The following is a 15,325-nucleotide window of genomic DNA, read 5'->3' as shown; positions in this document are numbered from 1 at the left end:
ACCTTTTAAAACCTTAAAAAAAAACGAGCACGATGATCAAAAATATATTGTAGATCTCACGCTCTGATTGCCAAGTCCTAGTTCTTCTTCTTGGCCAGACCCGACACAATGTCGTCGATGCGCAGTAGCATACACGCAGCCTCCACCGCTGTCTTGATGGACTGCGTCTTGACCTGGAACGGTTCCCACACGCCCAGCTGCTCGGACGGCGTCACCTTGCCCGTCACGCCGTCCACGCCGTACGACTCGTCCGTCTCGGCCTGTTTCGCACGCAGCGACGTCATGACGCGCACCACGTCAGCACCGCAGTTCTGCAACAACGTCCGCGGGATGACCTCGAGCGCTTCGCCCACTGCTCGGAACGGGAACTGCTCAACACCTTCGATCTCGTCCGCGCGCTTCTTGAGCTCGTGCGCCAGACGCATCTCCGTCGCGCCGCCGCCGGGCAGCAGCAGCGGCTCAAACACCACGTTACGTGCCACTTGCATGGCGTCCTGAAGGTTACGCTCGATCTCGTTAAGTACGTCCTTACTGCCACCACGCAGCAGGATACTACAGGCACCGGGGTCCTTGCATTCCTCAAAGAAGGCAAAGTACTCGTCGCCCAGCTTGCGCACCTCAAAGAGGCCACACTTGGTGCCAATATCCGACTCCTGGATCTCGTCCGCACGGCTTACAATAGTCGCACCGGTGGCACGAGCCACACGGTTGTTGTCCGTCTTCCTGAGACGACGGAAGGCCGTGATGCCGGCCTTAACAAAGTAGTGCTGAGCCAGATCGGACACCCCTTTCTCTGTGATCACCACGTCAGGCTTCATGGCTACAACCTGGGCGCACAAGTTCTCAATGTACTCTTCTTCGAGACGCAGCAGCGTGTTCCAGTCTTGGTCGTTCGTGAGCTCCACGTTCGTCTGACTTTCACCTTTCTTGTACTCCAGAGGGCAGTCCAGCAGCAACACACGCGGGTTCTCGATACGGCGACGCATCTTAGAGTGCGTCACGTCCTTGTTAAACATAACGCCCTTAAGGACGCGGCTGTCTTCAAGTTCTCCGCCCGGGATCTTCTCCACTTTAGCGTAGCGCTTGACGTCCACCTCCTTCTGACCCGACGCCGAGGTACGCACTACCGTAAGTACGGCATCTAGTGCCAAGTCACTCACCAAATTGCCCACACGAGGGGAGAACTTGGTACCGATCGAAGACTGTACGAGGTTACGCATGTCTTCCTTGTTCTCAATGTCAATGGGACGCGCCAGCTTCTTGGCGATCTCCAGCGACGCGTTAAGTGCGCGATTGAAGCCTCGGATGATCACAGTCGGGTGCACTTGATGGCCCAGAAATGGCTCGGCTATGACCAGCAGTTCGCCCGCCAGGATGATGACGGACGTGGTGCCGTCGCCCACTTCCTCGTCCTGTGCGCGACTGAGCTCGATCATGCTCTTAGCTGCTGGGTGGGCCACGTCCACCTCACGGAGAATGGCGTTACCGTCGTTAGTCATGACGATGCCACCCATGGGGTCCAGAAGCATCTTGAGCATCGAACGTGGACCCAACGTGGTGCGCACAATGTCGGATACAGCCTTGGCGGCCTCGATGTTGCTCAACTGCGCGGTTCGGCCCGTCTCGCGCTTGGTGTTGGTGTCTGGAGAAGCGACATCGTTAGAGGAAGGGCATGGTGATGAGATACGGCGGGATACGTACTGAGAACCATCACTGGAGCCTGCATCATGGTGGAAGGTGTCGAGTCTTGGTGACGATCTTGTGGCTGGTTGGGCTGTGAGGGTTAGAAGGGAGTTGAGGTAGAGAAACATAATATTGTGTAAGCGTTAAGTATAACTTTTATTTTTCAGTCAGTTGAGACAGTGATTGGAAAAAAAATATTTTTTTTTCATTTAATGCGACATGTTTTACAAGAAAAATGACCAGATCGAAATACAAATACTCAATTGCACAACGACCAGAAATTGCATTACTCAATTGCAGGGTTAAACGACACTACAATACCAAATTGCAATACTATTTACAATATCCAACTGATACATTTCGTTTCTACCGTGTTGATTCCGCAGGTATTGCAGTGTAAATTGCAAGTCGACTTTCGACTGCAATTCTCACTGCAGGACCAGACGTTACTGCGAACGTAAACAATTTTTTAATCACTGAGTTGAGTTCACAGATATTTTTGGGAATGCTTATGAAAAAACAAACTTAGAAGCGAAGAAAGAATGGATACAGCGCTTTTCAGAAAAGAAAAATCGCCTAGCTCGCAGCGCTAACATTGAAGTAAACCGTGTTCTCGAATTCCGGCGCGCAGTACGGGAACTGAACCTCGTCGTGCGATGGAGCAAACAACTCCTCGCCAGTCGTGTAGGTCACGTAGCAGCCCAACACAAAGCAGATTGCCACCACAATGCTTCCGGAGATTTTTTCCCACATGGCCACTTGATCCCACGATTCCTTTAGATAAAAGATAATAGGCAACAAGATGCAGTTCACTGTGATACAGGACGCACCAACAAAGTCTGCCAAAGCCGTGAAGTCGTCCTTAAGCACGATAGAAATGACAACTAGCAGCACCACGATGGTAATGCGCATCACGACGTACTTGATAGCGTTCACGCCGCGGTACTCGGCGGTTTGCTCCTCCTGGTCCTCGAGATACACGTTGCCTGCATCGGCAACTGACACATTCGACTTCCTGGAGCTGTGGACAGAATCTTTGGTAAGCGGGTCGACCGTCGACGGGTGTGGCCATTTGTAGATAGCTGGCGGCTTCCTCGATGTCTCTTTGCTGTTTCTTGTGCATGCCAAGAAACAGACGCTCCGCAATGTAGAACGCCGGATTAATGATCACAGCGAACGCGATCGTAATGTGGAGCTGCATGAACAAATAGGCCATCACGATGGTGCCCCAATTCGGCGCGAAACCTAGATTGGTGAGACCAGTCTCGGAGTCAGGGTATATTGTGAAAAGCAGATTGCCAGATATCTGGCATCCTACGGCTGAGTATGGCGTGCTTGCCAAAACAAGAAACAAGATGGAGATAATGCCGACGGTGACACCCACAACACGAGGCATGCGCTTGGGATCACTGTGTTCACGCTGGATGTCGGGAATCACAATACCGGCACCGTAGGCGAGCGATAGATTGCCGAAGCAACCGGCAACCTGCGAGAACGATAGGTCAGGCGATGGAATACTTGGGTGTCCACTCAGACCGTTCATTAAAACAGCGACACCAATAACGTCGGCGACGATCGTTCCCAAGCAGCCGGCAAAAGCAGAAGCAGCTCCTTCCTTTAGGGTCGGGACCAAACACACGGGCAGTACCGTGAGTGCCATGAAAATGATCCAGGTAGTTTGGCTGAAAGCCTCCGGGAAGAGGCCGTCAAGGAGTGAGCCCCCGAGAACTAAGAAGACGCAAGGAAGGAGGAGGCACGAACCCATCTGCGAGATGACACAAAGCCAGCGACCGGTTTGCCCCATGGACCACTCACCGAGGTCTCCGAACGTCTTGACGGACTTGGGGGCGAGCAGCATAACCTTGGACATGGTGATGGAGGAGTAGATATTGGCAAATGCCATGAAGGCCATGGCCATCACGGCGAGGTATGGGCCCGCTCGCGAGAAGTTACCAGGCATACCAAGGGTTCCAACGCCGTAGATACAACAGAAGAGGTTGAAGGCCGATTTGGTATCCTCTGCGGTGAAGAAGGGTTCCTTGGCCATAGTTGTTGTCGAGGTGCAAAACTGAAGACTGTTGATCGAGCATAGACTTTTATAAAAAAAAAAGCACTGCACCGTAGCGTGTGCTAACAACTATGTCAACATAATTGTCGATACGTTCAACCATGGTGAAAGCCTTGCTGGCAATTAACAACCGGTTCAACCACAATGGTTGTGTGGCTCTGGATTGTGCAGTGGTGCCAGAGACCAACTGCGTGCTAGCGTTCCAGGATCACTGTCTAACTATTGATAAGGCAAGCTTGAATATGTCTGCGCATGGGGCAGATTGCTACTGTAAACCTAAAGCTTAGTCACTCTGCTTAAGGTAAACGGCGGGGTGTGTCCACTTGTTTCATTTCCAATTTGACTGTTGGCCACCGATACGCGGAAGTAGCTCAAAACATTTTTGTAATTAAGCAGAAGAACTTGTAGCGGTGGATAATAAGTTATGTTTAGTTGCAGGACTTGATATTGATTTAATCCTCGTATTCAAAATCTGGTGTAGCTCATTTTTGTTGGTTAATGAATGTCGCACAAAGGAAATAAACCAACATGTTAGTACACTTTTTTTTTCTTGCTGCAAATCACGCTGATTTGTGCAGCGTAATTCGTGTTTACTGTACTTTGCTACAGGAATGACAATGAGATTGCATTGATTGCGTGACGTGAGCATCCCGCACAATACAAGCTTGCGTGATGATCACGACTTTTCGTTTTACGCTTTTTAAAAGGAAAAACCTACTGCCCAGGTTTTTGGTGCATAGCCGTGCGACTATTGACCAGGTTTAAAGCACAGGTTTCGCCAGGTTTCTTGCCAGGCTGTAATTAATAAAGTAAAATACCATGATTTGAAAATATTCCCCTACACCTACTAATCTCATGATACGGCACCTGATCGCACGTATCTCTGCAGCGCAGCTTCTCAAAATCCATTCATTTCCAAATTTGAGCCGTGCTGGAGGAATGAAGCGCAAAGCCCACTCTGAAGACGAAGCGTCCGTCAACGAAGATCCCCCAGCCTCTTTGTCCAGCGTCTCAGAATCGGAAGGTGAGAGGGAGGTGGCCACGCAGGTTGGCGGCAGTGCTAGCGACGAGGAGTTTCCAGCAGACCAGGAGGGCTCTTTTGAAGGGAAGGAGCTGCGTCGCTACCACACAAACTGGGAGAGCTGGGAGAAATACCGCGAATCGTATTGCGAATCCGAAAGTGCGCATCTTGTGGTGCACGAATCGGAGAGTGTCGCCAAACGCAACAAGATGCTGCGTGCTTCTAAGCGCGCCAAGGACGGTGGTTCGATGCGATACTTACCCGAAGACCTTCCCCGTTTTCGCCGGAGATACATTTGTACGCACGGGTCGCGGACCCGCCGCCGTGGATCTGGAAAGAGACAGCAGTTCAAGCTTCGAGGTACTGGTTGTCCATTTCGCTTTACTGCGGAGAGTGTGTACCACAAAGGAAAGTGGATTCTAGAGATCAAAAATCCCATCTACACTCACAACCACAAACTTTCCCAGGACATTTACGAACATTATCCACACAATCGCCAAGTTCCGATGTTTGAGCCTCTAGTCGAAGACCTTCGGTTGATGGTACGCGCTGGAGGCAAGAGTCTCCGAATTTACGAGTACATCCGTGACAACTCCAGGTACAAAGTGACGCAGAGAGATGTGGCGAATCTTCTTACCCGAATTCGCAATGAGCTCCGTGGACAGGCCGATGATGATTTGGCTGTTGCCGAATTTCTTGTCGGCTTCGGCGAGGAAGACAAGAACAACGTGGTAAGTGTCGATGACACGTCAACGGGGGAGACAGGATCAATCTCACTGAGTACAGGCCACATGCGAGCGACGTTTGCTAAGTATCCGGAGCTGTTGCTGGTGGACTGTACGCACAAAACCAATCGGTAAGTTCATAACAGGTTCTACACCAGGTTTACATTCCTTGTTTCAACCAGGCTTCCAACAGGATACGAATCAGGTTTCGTACCAGGTTTCCTACCAGGTTTTAAGCTACGGCTCAAAACAGGATTAAACTGTTCATTCTTTTTAACACTTGTTTTTATGTTTTATAGATACGACTACCAGCTTTGCAGTCTGATGGTGATGGATGCCTTCGGGTCTGGTCAGTTCGTACAGCACTCCGTTATCGAGACCAACTCGGATTGGCATATGCGGAAGGTCCTCAGCCACTTCAAAACTGCCAATGTCATCTGGGAGTCACTCCGCGTGGTGATGGTTGATAAAGACATGAGAGAGATCAGTGTGATACGGGAGGCATTTCCGGATGCTACTATTCTGCTCTGTCATTTTCACGTCTTGAAGTTTTTGCGAAGTGTGGTTCGTGAGGCTCGCTTCGGACGCTATTCGGCAGACGAGTACGACTCGATGAATCATCTCTTCTCCAATCTGGTAGACGCTCCGTCCAACGAGGAATACGCGAAGAATTATTCTATTTTGGAGAAGTTTTCCTGCGCGCATGGGAACACCTCCTTCTGGGAATACTTCTGTGAGAATTGGGACAAGTCGAAGGACATGTGGACTAGATATCGCCGCCAAAGACTGCCGCATTTTCGCAATAATACGAATAATCGCATCGAGTCCAATTTTGGAAAGCTCAAACTCGATCTTGATTCATCGTCCACAATGAAGGAGTGCTTGGAGTCTCTCATGCGTCATCAGCGTCGCGTAGAAAATGAAAGTTTAGCGAGAGAGTCGTTCAAAGGAAGGTGGACGCATTATGGCTATGATCAGGAGTTAAACTTGGTGCTGCGTATTTGTACATCTTGGGTAGCGTCTACGATGAAATCTGAGTACGAGTTTGCTATTTCGAGTGAAGCCACAGCGCTATACGCCTTCCTTGAAAAGCCAAGCGATACCGTTGAGGTTATCAGCGGAGATCATCGTCACAATTTTATAAAAATGGAGTGGTGCTGTGACTGCGATTTCAACCAGACGCTGAAGTTACCATGCCGTCATGTTATTTGCTATCGTCGAGTATCGGCTTTAGTTCCTGTGATTCCAGTGTCATTTATACATGAGCGCTGGTTATCAACTGGTGCCGCCCGCCCGGTGTCTCTCCCCCCGGTTGACTGCTTCAACTACACGAAGACAACTTGCCCCTTACGGAGTTACGATTCATCGACTGTTTTGGATTCGCGACAGAAGTATGGCGTAACTCGAAACTTGATGAGTCGGATATCTAGCGAAGTTTCCGATTTACCGATGTCTCAGTTCTGTAAGGAAACTGAATTCCTCAACGGATATTTGCGCAAACTACGAACGGGAATCACAGAAGCGCGGTATGAACCTGATCGCTGTCAGTCCGAAGATGCTGTCCTAAATCCTGGAAAACCTATAAAACCTGGGAGGAATCCTGGGAACAAACCTGTCGGGTTTAAAGGACAAAAGCTCAACATCTGCGAGATAGACTCGAACACATTTGTCGAAGCGTGCGAGGATATAATATCACAAAAACGTGATACGGACAATGTTGAAGGAGAGGCCAAGACTCAAGAAACAGGGAATGACTCGGACTTGGAAAGAAGTAGTGTCGAAAAACCTGACGCAATACCTACATCTACACCTGGTGTAAGACCTGGCAGTCAAGCTAGTGAACCTACGACGAACTCTACAGAGGACGGCTGCAAGGATCTATCAACAACGGAATCGTCTACCATCAAGTCGATTAACTTAAGCAAAAAGGTGAGGCGCGCCGGAAGACCGAAGGTTACAGCTGCTCAAAGGGTACAAACCAGGCGGGTTGCACGAAAACAGTTCAACTCAAGATTGGACAAAGGTGGCGAGTTGTCCTTCGAGGACGTCGGAGTTGTGGCAACAGCCATGGAAGGAAAAGATAAGAACTTACGCGAGATTTCAGATTTACTGGAGGTCTATCCAGTGAGGCATGGAGATGCTGAGCGTAAGCACCCCAAAGTTGGGACAGATCGGAAACCGATCCTAAGTGCAGCGTTATCCTTCCTGTTACCGAGAGTACTTGTGCAGAAGTGCTTGGATGTCCTCTACAAGTCGGGCGCTGTCCCCCTACCAAGCCAGAATGATGATGACCCACCGTACGTGAAGCTGACAGGTATCGGAATTTTTTCCCTCTATCAACTCGATTGTATGCAAAAATTGTGGACTCTGAGAAGCGTTTCGGAAAAAGGACAAAACGCTGTAGAATGGCTAACGTCGATTCAAAAGGACAAAACTGAAGCTGATCACGCCGCAAAGTATTTGTTAGAGTCCCATCCATATCAGATTGTGGATGATAGTCTACACTGCGATCTAGACTACTCGACGCTATATCGGCTACAGCCTGGGGACTGGATTAGCGGCCAGATTTCTGAAGCGATTGGAGCATTTTGGACCAAAGCATATAGTGTTCGAGTTATGCTGACACAGGAGTTAAAACTGAACAGGAAGGTGAGAATGGCGGAGCTACCCGCTGATGTTGTGCAAGAGCTGAAGACGTGTGATACGAAACTCGTTTTCCTTCCACTCAATTTTGATCGCATTCACTGGACGTCCATTGTGATCAACACTGCGACCAAGAGCATTTTCATTTACGACCCTTTGGGAGATCCAGACTACATTGCGTACCTGAACAAAATCAAAACGCGCCTTTGCAAAGAGAGCAAGTTTGCTTCGTACAAATCCGTTGTTGTGGCATCTCCTACCCAGAACGACGGGAATAGCTGTGGTATTTACGTACTCAACTTTATGTGGAGGCTTCTTGACGACAAGATCAGCAATGTGCAGAAGGACCCTCAGCTGAATAGCTTTAGAGTTCGGATGTTGTCCGCACTACTAAGTCAATAAATGCACTCATTTCATGTCAGATATTGAAGTAGTGTTTGAGTCCGAGCTTATCCGTATTGCCGCCGGTAAAACCTCAAGTACAAAAACCTGTTTTAGAACCTGTTGTCAAACCTGCTAGATATCCCTTCACATATTTGGGATATCGTGCTGATATCGCTCTAAGTACAACAACCTGGAGTAAAACCTGTTTGAATACCTGGGATGATGTGGCGTGTCACGTTTACATGCACAAAACTGGCGTCCCAGACACTGTATGAGCCCCACACAAGAATTGCAGACCTGCCATCCAATCATTACGATTACAGCAACCTCCGCACTTCAACAAATTGGGTTGTGCAAATCCTTTTATTCCACCGTCTCGTGAGGATGCAGAGCTCTAAACAAAACAAAGAAAGGCCAAGATGCGTAAATTACATTTTTATTTCAATGCGAAATACATTACGACCTGGTTTCAATCCTGCTTCAGGTTGTGTACCAGGTTTAATTCGCACATCTATGCACCAAAAACCTGGGCAGTAACATCGTGCTTTTTAAAAATTGCGAGCCCAAAAATATCAGAACCTAGTTCTTGATTTTTAAGGGATTATAAGTAATTATTATAACCTAGTCAAATTCCAAGTGTAGCTTACAAAACACAGTATGTATTTACTTTTTAAATTGAATAAGCATGTAGGATTCCTGAACGGAGGTCCTACCGCGCATATTAAGAGGAACGTAGTACAGTATGCAGCTGTATTACTGCTTAGGTTGACGTGCGCGGTAATGACCATCGTCATGTGTGTGGCTTTTTGTTGATGCCACGAAGGACTATTAGGAAAGTATGTAAGTCTCTTTGAACAAGCGAATCTTGTACTTCAAATACCCTATTATATCGGATCACCTGGTTTGTGGGTACTTTTAACAAATTAAAAGTTCGCTGTGGACTCCCTATGCAGCTTAATTAGGCGATCCCCTACGCTTATTGTGGGGGACTTTTGGATGATTAAAAAAGGAATAAACTACAGTTTCCCGAGCAATCTGTAGCACTAACAGCCGTTCTGACAGTACGGCACCACTGTGTGGCGACGAAAGCATCGCACGCGCACTAATACTCGCTCACTGAATATTTCTGAAACGCGGCGAGCGCCCGCGTCTCAAATACCTTTCTATAAACGTTGCAGGTAAGCCATTCATGGCTAAGCATTCTTTTTATTTTCAAATGATGCCGCTGTTTTACCAAAAACGTAAATGTCAAAGACACGACTTGAACCTAGTCTAGGAAGGGTAGGTGCTAAAAACTAAAAATGGACTAAAGCAGGACAACACATTTAATTTGGATAGTCTTAAAAGAAATAAAAATTCAAGTATTGTCGATTTTGTCCTTCAAATAGCCTGGTGAGGTTCGGGTTTTCATGTCGGGACAAAAACCTTTTCATGTTTGTTCTTAAGTCGCATAAAATTTTGTCGGGCTCTTTTAATTTTAAATAAAAATAAACTCTTTTTGTCAGCGACAAACCTACACATCAGGAAGCGTTTCTCAGTGCACCATCTCTCGGGCCAATCTTACGAACAGTGCTAGGGAGTTCTTGCACATAAGCCATACGCGAGCACCTCCCCCGTGCGGTGCCTACGATTGTGTCGCAAGACGTCTTGCTGTTGTTGTTGTTGACGGAAGTGTTTTTTTATTTAATTGTTTATCGATGATTCTAGGATGGTAAAACGTCATTTAGGCTCCAAGTTTATTAACGTTTCTTTTTAGGTCTACTTAGCCAGCTATAATTAGCACCTCTCGTGTTTTGTTACTGGCTTGCCGCTCCATTTAAAATCGTATCCTACGCCCCTGTCAGCGACACGTCCGCCCGTTAAGTCGTATCGGATTTCGCTGTCTAAGCAACTCTTAGAAAACAATGATGTACAGCAGTAACACATATAAGCTCTTGTTCAATCTAAAACTATCTATCTTTATGGAAAAAGTGACAGCGTTTATTGGCACAGTCGTTCTTACGGCCAGCTTCTGCTCTACATGTATTACTACTTGCCAGCTCACTCACACTCTGATAATAATTAATATTTCTACAACAAAACAGTTGTAGATGTTATTTTAGTCATTGTAATTTGCAGAAGCCATTTAGAACGTAGTATGACTGTACGTATATTAACCCGAAAACACGCATTCCTACGTGTACGATAAGCACCTTGCAGCATAGGAGGCGCCTGTAGGGGCTATTCCATTTGAGAATTAGTAGCAATCAAATATTAAAAGCAGCATGAAATATCAAAATAGTACCGGTAAGTACTTCGTAGTAGATGGGTAATGGATACAAATCTACATATGCTGTCTATAAACCACATGAATTTACTGATGTAAGCTACATAATACTATGTTAACCAATCGAAGCCGCCTTCGCTCCGCTTGACAGCCAATGATAAAGTTAAAAAACCTGAGCGTTTCGTGTGACGGACGGACAGACACCGTGCTAGCCTTGATAGTTTATGACTAGCCGGCTGCCGCCGCTACGCGGCGAAGGTGGCAGGCTTGAGTCCCAGGGGAAATGGGCTCCCGCCTTCGCTGCGCTCCGGCGTAAACATGATTTATGTAAACGTGATGTATTAAATGCATATGAAATTAACCATTCCTACTCCGAACCAAAGATCTGCCTGTAGACAATGTTGTGGGTGTAAACCCCATCCTGATCCTCCAGCTTTGGGTACTCGACCAGCGCCTTGGATCTTGCTCTTGAAGTAACTCGCGACATCGACGTACAGGTGCCCGTGGGAGAAGCAAGGCGTAGCAAGATACAGCCCCAAGTACTGAACCGTTTGTCCTTGCGCCTTGTTAATCGTCATCGCAAAGGCCGGTTGGACAGGAAACTGCTTGCGTCTCAAATGAAACGGAAAGCTCCGAATGTCTCCGTCACTGATAAAAACATTGCGGGGAATCAACACATGTTGCCCTTGTCGCTCACCTGTCATGATTGTGTCATGGATGACATGTGGCTTGAGGGCCACGATTCGAAGCCGTGTTCCGTTGAACAGCCCTAGATCTGGATTTAGGTTCCGCATCATCATGATAGGCATTTCTACCTTGAGGGTCAACTTGTGGGGAGGCATTCCACTGATATTCATCGAGTGGAGTACCTCCTGCTCGAAGTAATTAACGTCACTGTCGTCTTGTGCAGAATCGGAAGACATGTATTCTCGCGCCTGTCCACTTAATTGATCGGTCACCGCTTCATTGATGCGGTGCACGATTGCGTTCGTGGTCGTGAGGATCGTTCGGTTAGCGAAATACTCGTCGGTAGCAACCTCGGGGTTGTTAATCTCGCCATACATCTCGTCAATGATCCGATCCATGCCTCTTGGAATAACGCCCGGGGGAATTTCCTGGTTCTCATCCTCGGGCACAGGTATATTATCAATCAGCATTTCGCGTAGAATCTTCATGTAATCGCTTCCTATGGAGGGATTTACTTCACGCCTTCCCTCTCCGACTTGCGGTACAAACTCGGAGAGCGCAGTCATTTCATCCGCAGTGTCTGTCGTATCAGCCGTGCGCACTCCCACGTTTTCCGTAAGCCGGAACGTCCGGAATTGGGGTCACATCCTAGACGACTTGAAGCAAGCGTCAATTGTGTCGACGGGTGTTCCATTCTTCACGACCGGGAGAATCTGGCGGAGATCTCCCGAAAGTACCCAACCTTTCCCGCCAAAAGGCTCGGTGTCGTTGTCAAGTTTGGCCCGCAGTGTTCTGTCTACTGCCTCGAATGCGTGGCGATGGGCCATAGGTGCTTCGTCCCAAATAATTAAACTTGCATGCTTGATCAACTCCTGATTATGATAGTTCTTCTTGATACCGCACGTCGAGCTCTCGTTCAATTTCAAAGGGATCTTGAATGTAGAATGAGCTGTTCTTCCTCCTATAAGCAAGAGCGAGGCAATACCGCTAGACGCCACAGCGATGGCGATTTTTACCAAGTCTGATTTTAGCCAGTATGTTTCGAAGCAGTGTAGATTTTCCAGTACCACCCGGGCCATCGACAAAAAAACTTCTTGCCTTCCTGACGACAGTCTACCGCTTCAATAATCTGGTCGTAAACCACTCGCTGTCCTTCGTTCAGCTGATCTTCTGTATTTACAATCGCCTCCAAAGCCGACGCATCGTATCCAGTGAGCTCACGTCGAAGAAAGTCGTTTTGGCGAAGCGATTCACAAATCGATGTTGGGAACGACCCCAACTAAGGAAGCTCGTCAAAGTCAGCTACCGCATACCCGCGCACTTGAAGTAGTTCTTGAAGGCGCATCAGCGTTTCAAATTTTACCAGCGCCGACCTGAAGGGGCCCATTAAAGCCAGATGTTTGGATGCATAGTCTTGGGAAAGGTCAGCGAAGAACAGATTCCATAGAACACCAACATTTGCTGGAGCTGAATACACCAGAATGGTGACGAAGAGCTGGCATAGTTGATACGGCATTTGGAACTTAGCCGCTTCCCTCAAACACAAAGCCCACTCGTTGTCCTTTCTCAAGTAGCCACCGCAATTTGGAATGTGGGGCAGCCAATCCCGTTAACCGCTCTCAAGTCTTCAAACGACGTTGGGCCACTACGCTGACAGAGCAGTAGCCGAAGATAGATCCGTTCCATATCTCGAGTAGACACGTGAGCCATGCGACCAGCCACAGCTTGATACTGTTTCCGGCTAACCCACCTTTTCGGCTGCCCTTTCTCCGGCGCTTTCCAGCAGAACTCTTTGAGGATGTCCTGATACAACATCGTCCTGGCAATATGATTCTCGGGCACTTCACTCGCACACAACTCATGGAATCTGGTCAGCATCGTGTGACTACCACTTCCAAAACTGCCTCCGGGTTTTTCGTTTCGCGGAAGCAAACCGTCTGCCCTGACTCGATATGAACCGTTAGCTGTGTCACCGCTGGGTTTTCCCTGAATCGTGAAATCGAGCAGGCGCATGCAAGCCTCCACCGAAGAAATGTAACGGGCGCTCAAGAAACGTAGAATCTCGTTTGGCTCTCGACGCGAACTCTGCTGCCCTCCTCGAACTTTTTCCACAGTTGTTATAGCCATGTAGGTTCCTTTGTACACATACTTCTACAGGTATTTAACCGCAGATATATCCGTGCACATTTCCAGAGAAATGTGACAGTTGAACTTCTGGGATAAGTACGGGCTGTACGGTACAGCCCACTGGTTGATCGTGGCATTGTCGTGTTCCCTGCCTTTGAACTTTAGAACACCATCTTGTCGCCGACGTCGTCTGTACACTGGATATCCATTGGCATTGGCCTGTGTAACTTTTGCTAATGTCTTGGGAAACCCTTTGGAGCATTTACCGTCCTTCATACACACGCTTGAAGGGTTTGCAGGCCCGTATGGACCATGGATCATGCATGCCATGACCGTTTCATACAGCTGAGGATTGTTATCCTTATCTGGAATCTCAGCCATACCATCTTGTCTACGATCTCGCGCGCTCGTGGTTTGTATTTGTCAGCAAAAATAATCAAAATGTGAGCGTGGGGGAGCCCTCGTTTTTGAAACTCGACAACGTAGATCCGCGCTCTCACACGTCCCAGGACGCCTTGGTTTAAATCGTCAAGCGTCGCTTGTAGTTTCTGCTGCCACACGCGAGCCACGATATCTGGTCAATCTTGAGCTGTCTAGATATCGGAAATAATCGCTTCAAGAATCTCGCCCCATTGGGGTTGCACGTTTCAGTCAGGAAAACGTCGGGCCGTCCATACTCCCGAACAATTGCCATCGAATCTTGATACGACTTGTACATGGGCCGCGGGCTACCCAGGTGCGAAGCCGGGAGTTTGATACGCTTGCCAACCTGATACAGAAAGTGGGTAGGCCGCCCTCTGCTGCCTCTGTCCCGGTACGGGTGCACCAATCTGTTCTGGACCGGTCATATTCTGATAGCAGCCCTTCTCCTTTCGCCAAAGCCAAAGTATCCTCGTTGAGCAAAGCGTCTTGAACACCCCTGTATTGATCGGCGCGGAGTGTTTTCTGATTGTCGGCCACCCAGCGAAGATGTTCTTGCTCACATTTTGCACGCTGATCTACACACCACTGTTGAAATAGGCGCCCGCCTTGGTGGAGAGCGGACTGATCAACGACTTTCTGGTAAAGGCGGAACGTGACGTGTTCACGAAACGACATCGCCTTCTTGTTTCGATACTCAGCACCATTCGCGAACTCGTATGTGTAGATCCAGCCCTTAAATTTCATACGGAAGGAGAAGCGCGTATTGGAGTGGATCGTAGTCGGCGTGGGTCTCGTACAAACGTTGAAGCCTATGATCAAGAGTAGTATTTCCCACGGCTGAGCCAGGTTGCCACCCTCAATGAGAGTTGCAGCCACTTCAGACACAGTGGGGCGGTTATGAGTCCGCGGTCGCGAGGAGCTGTCATGCAGACGAAGCACTAAGTCTACTTGACCCTCCGTGTCGTCTTGGCGCACTTGCTGCGTAAAGTGGAGGAGCCTCTGCCATCATTTTCTCGATGTCTAGTAGTGCAACGCGATCCAGATCCGCGAATATACCAAGACGTCGCTCCGCGCGGCGTTGCATGTCTGGATCCACAACGTAGATCTGCGCAAACTTCGAAGCTACCCGCGCGCCTGTCCGACGGTCTATGTGGGGGACGGGAGATCCATTGTAGAGCCCCATGGCCCCGTGAATGCGATATGTGTACACCCCGTGCGTACCGGCAACGTCCTCGTCTTGACGTACGCTTTGAAACGATCGGTTTGAGCACGATGCACCAATCGACGTAAGCGCAAAG

At 48.5% G+C, this 15,325-nt stretch overlaps 2 protein-coding genes across 2 annotated transcripts; both read right to left on the bottom strand.

Moving 5' to 3' along the window:
* Positions 1 to 28: 28 nt before the first annotated feature.
* On the bottom strand, positions 29 to 1,766 carry PITG_17123 (T-complex protein 1 subunit gamma; the record flags this gene model as incomplete). Its single annotated transcript, XM_002896974.1, has 2 exons — positions 29 to 1,642; positions 1,702 to 1,766. The coding sequence occupies 2 exons, from the start codon at positions 1,727 to 1,729 to the stop codon at positions 78 to 80; spliced, it is 1,593 nt and encodes a 530-aa protein (XP_002897020.1).
* Positions 1,767 to 2,259: 493 nt separating this feature from the next.
* Positions 2,260 to 3,730, bottom strand: PITG_17122 (Amino Acid/Auxin Permease (AAAP) Family; the record flags this gene model as incomplete). Its single annotated transcript, XM_002896973.1, has 2 exons — positions 2,260 to 2,628; positions 2,744 to 3,730. The coding sequence occupies 2 exons, from the start codon at positions 3,728 to 3,730 to the stop codon at positions 2,260 to 2,262; spliced, it is 1,356 nt and encodes a 451-aa protein (XP_002897019.1).
* Between the last annotated feature and the right edge of the window lie 11,595 nt (positions 3,731 to 15,325).

Source organism: Phytophthora infestans, genomic scaffold (genome assembly GCF_000142945.1).
Source record: "Phytophthora infestans T30-4 supercont1.50 genomic scaffold, whole genome shotgun sequence".
NCBI lineage: Eukaryota > Oomycota > Peronosporomycetes > Peronosporales > Peronosporaceae > Phytophthora > Phytophthora infestans.
The sequence above is the reverse complement of the archived record's forward strand: the minus strand, read 5'-3'. Positions and strand labels throughout refer to the sequence as shown.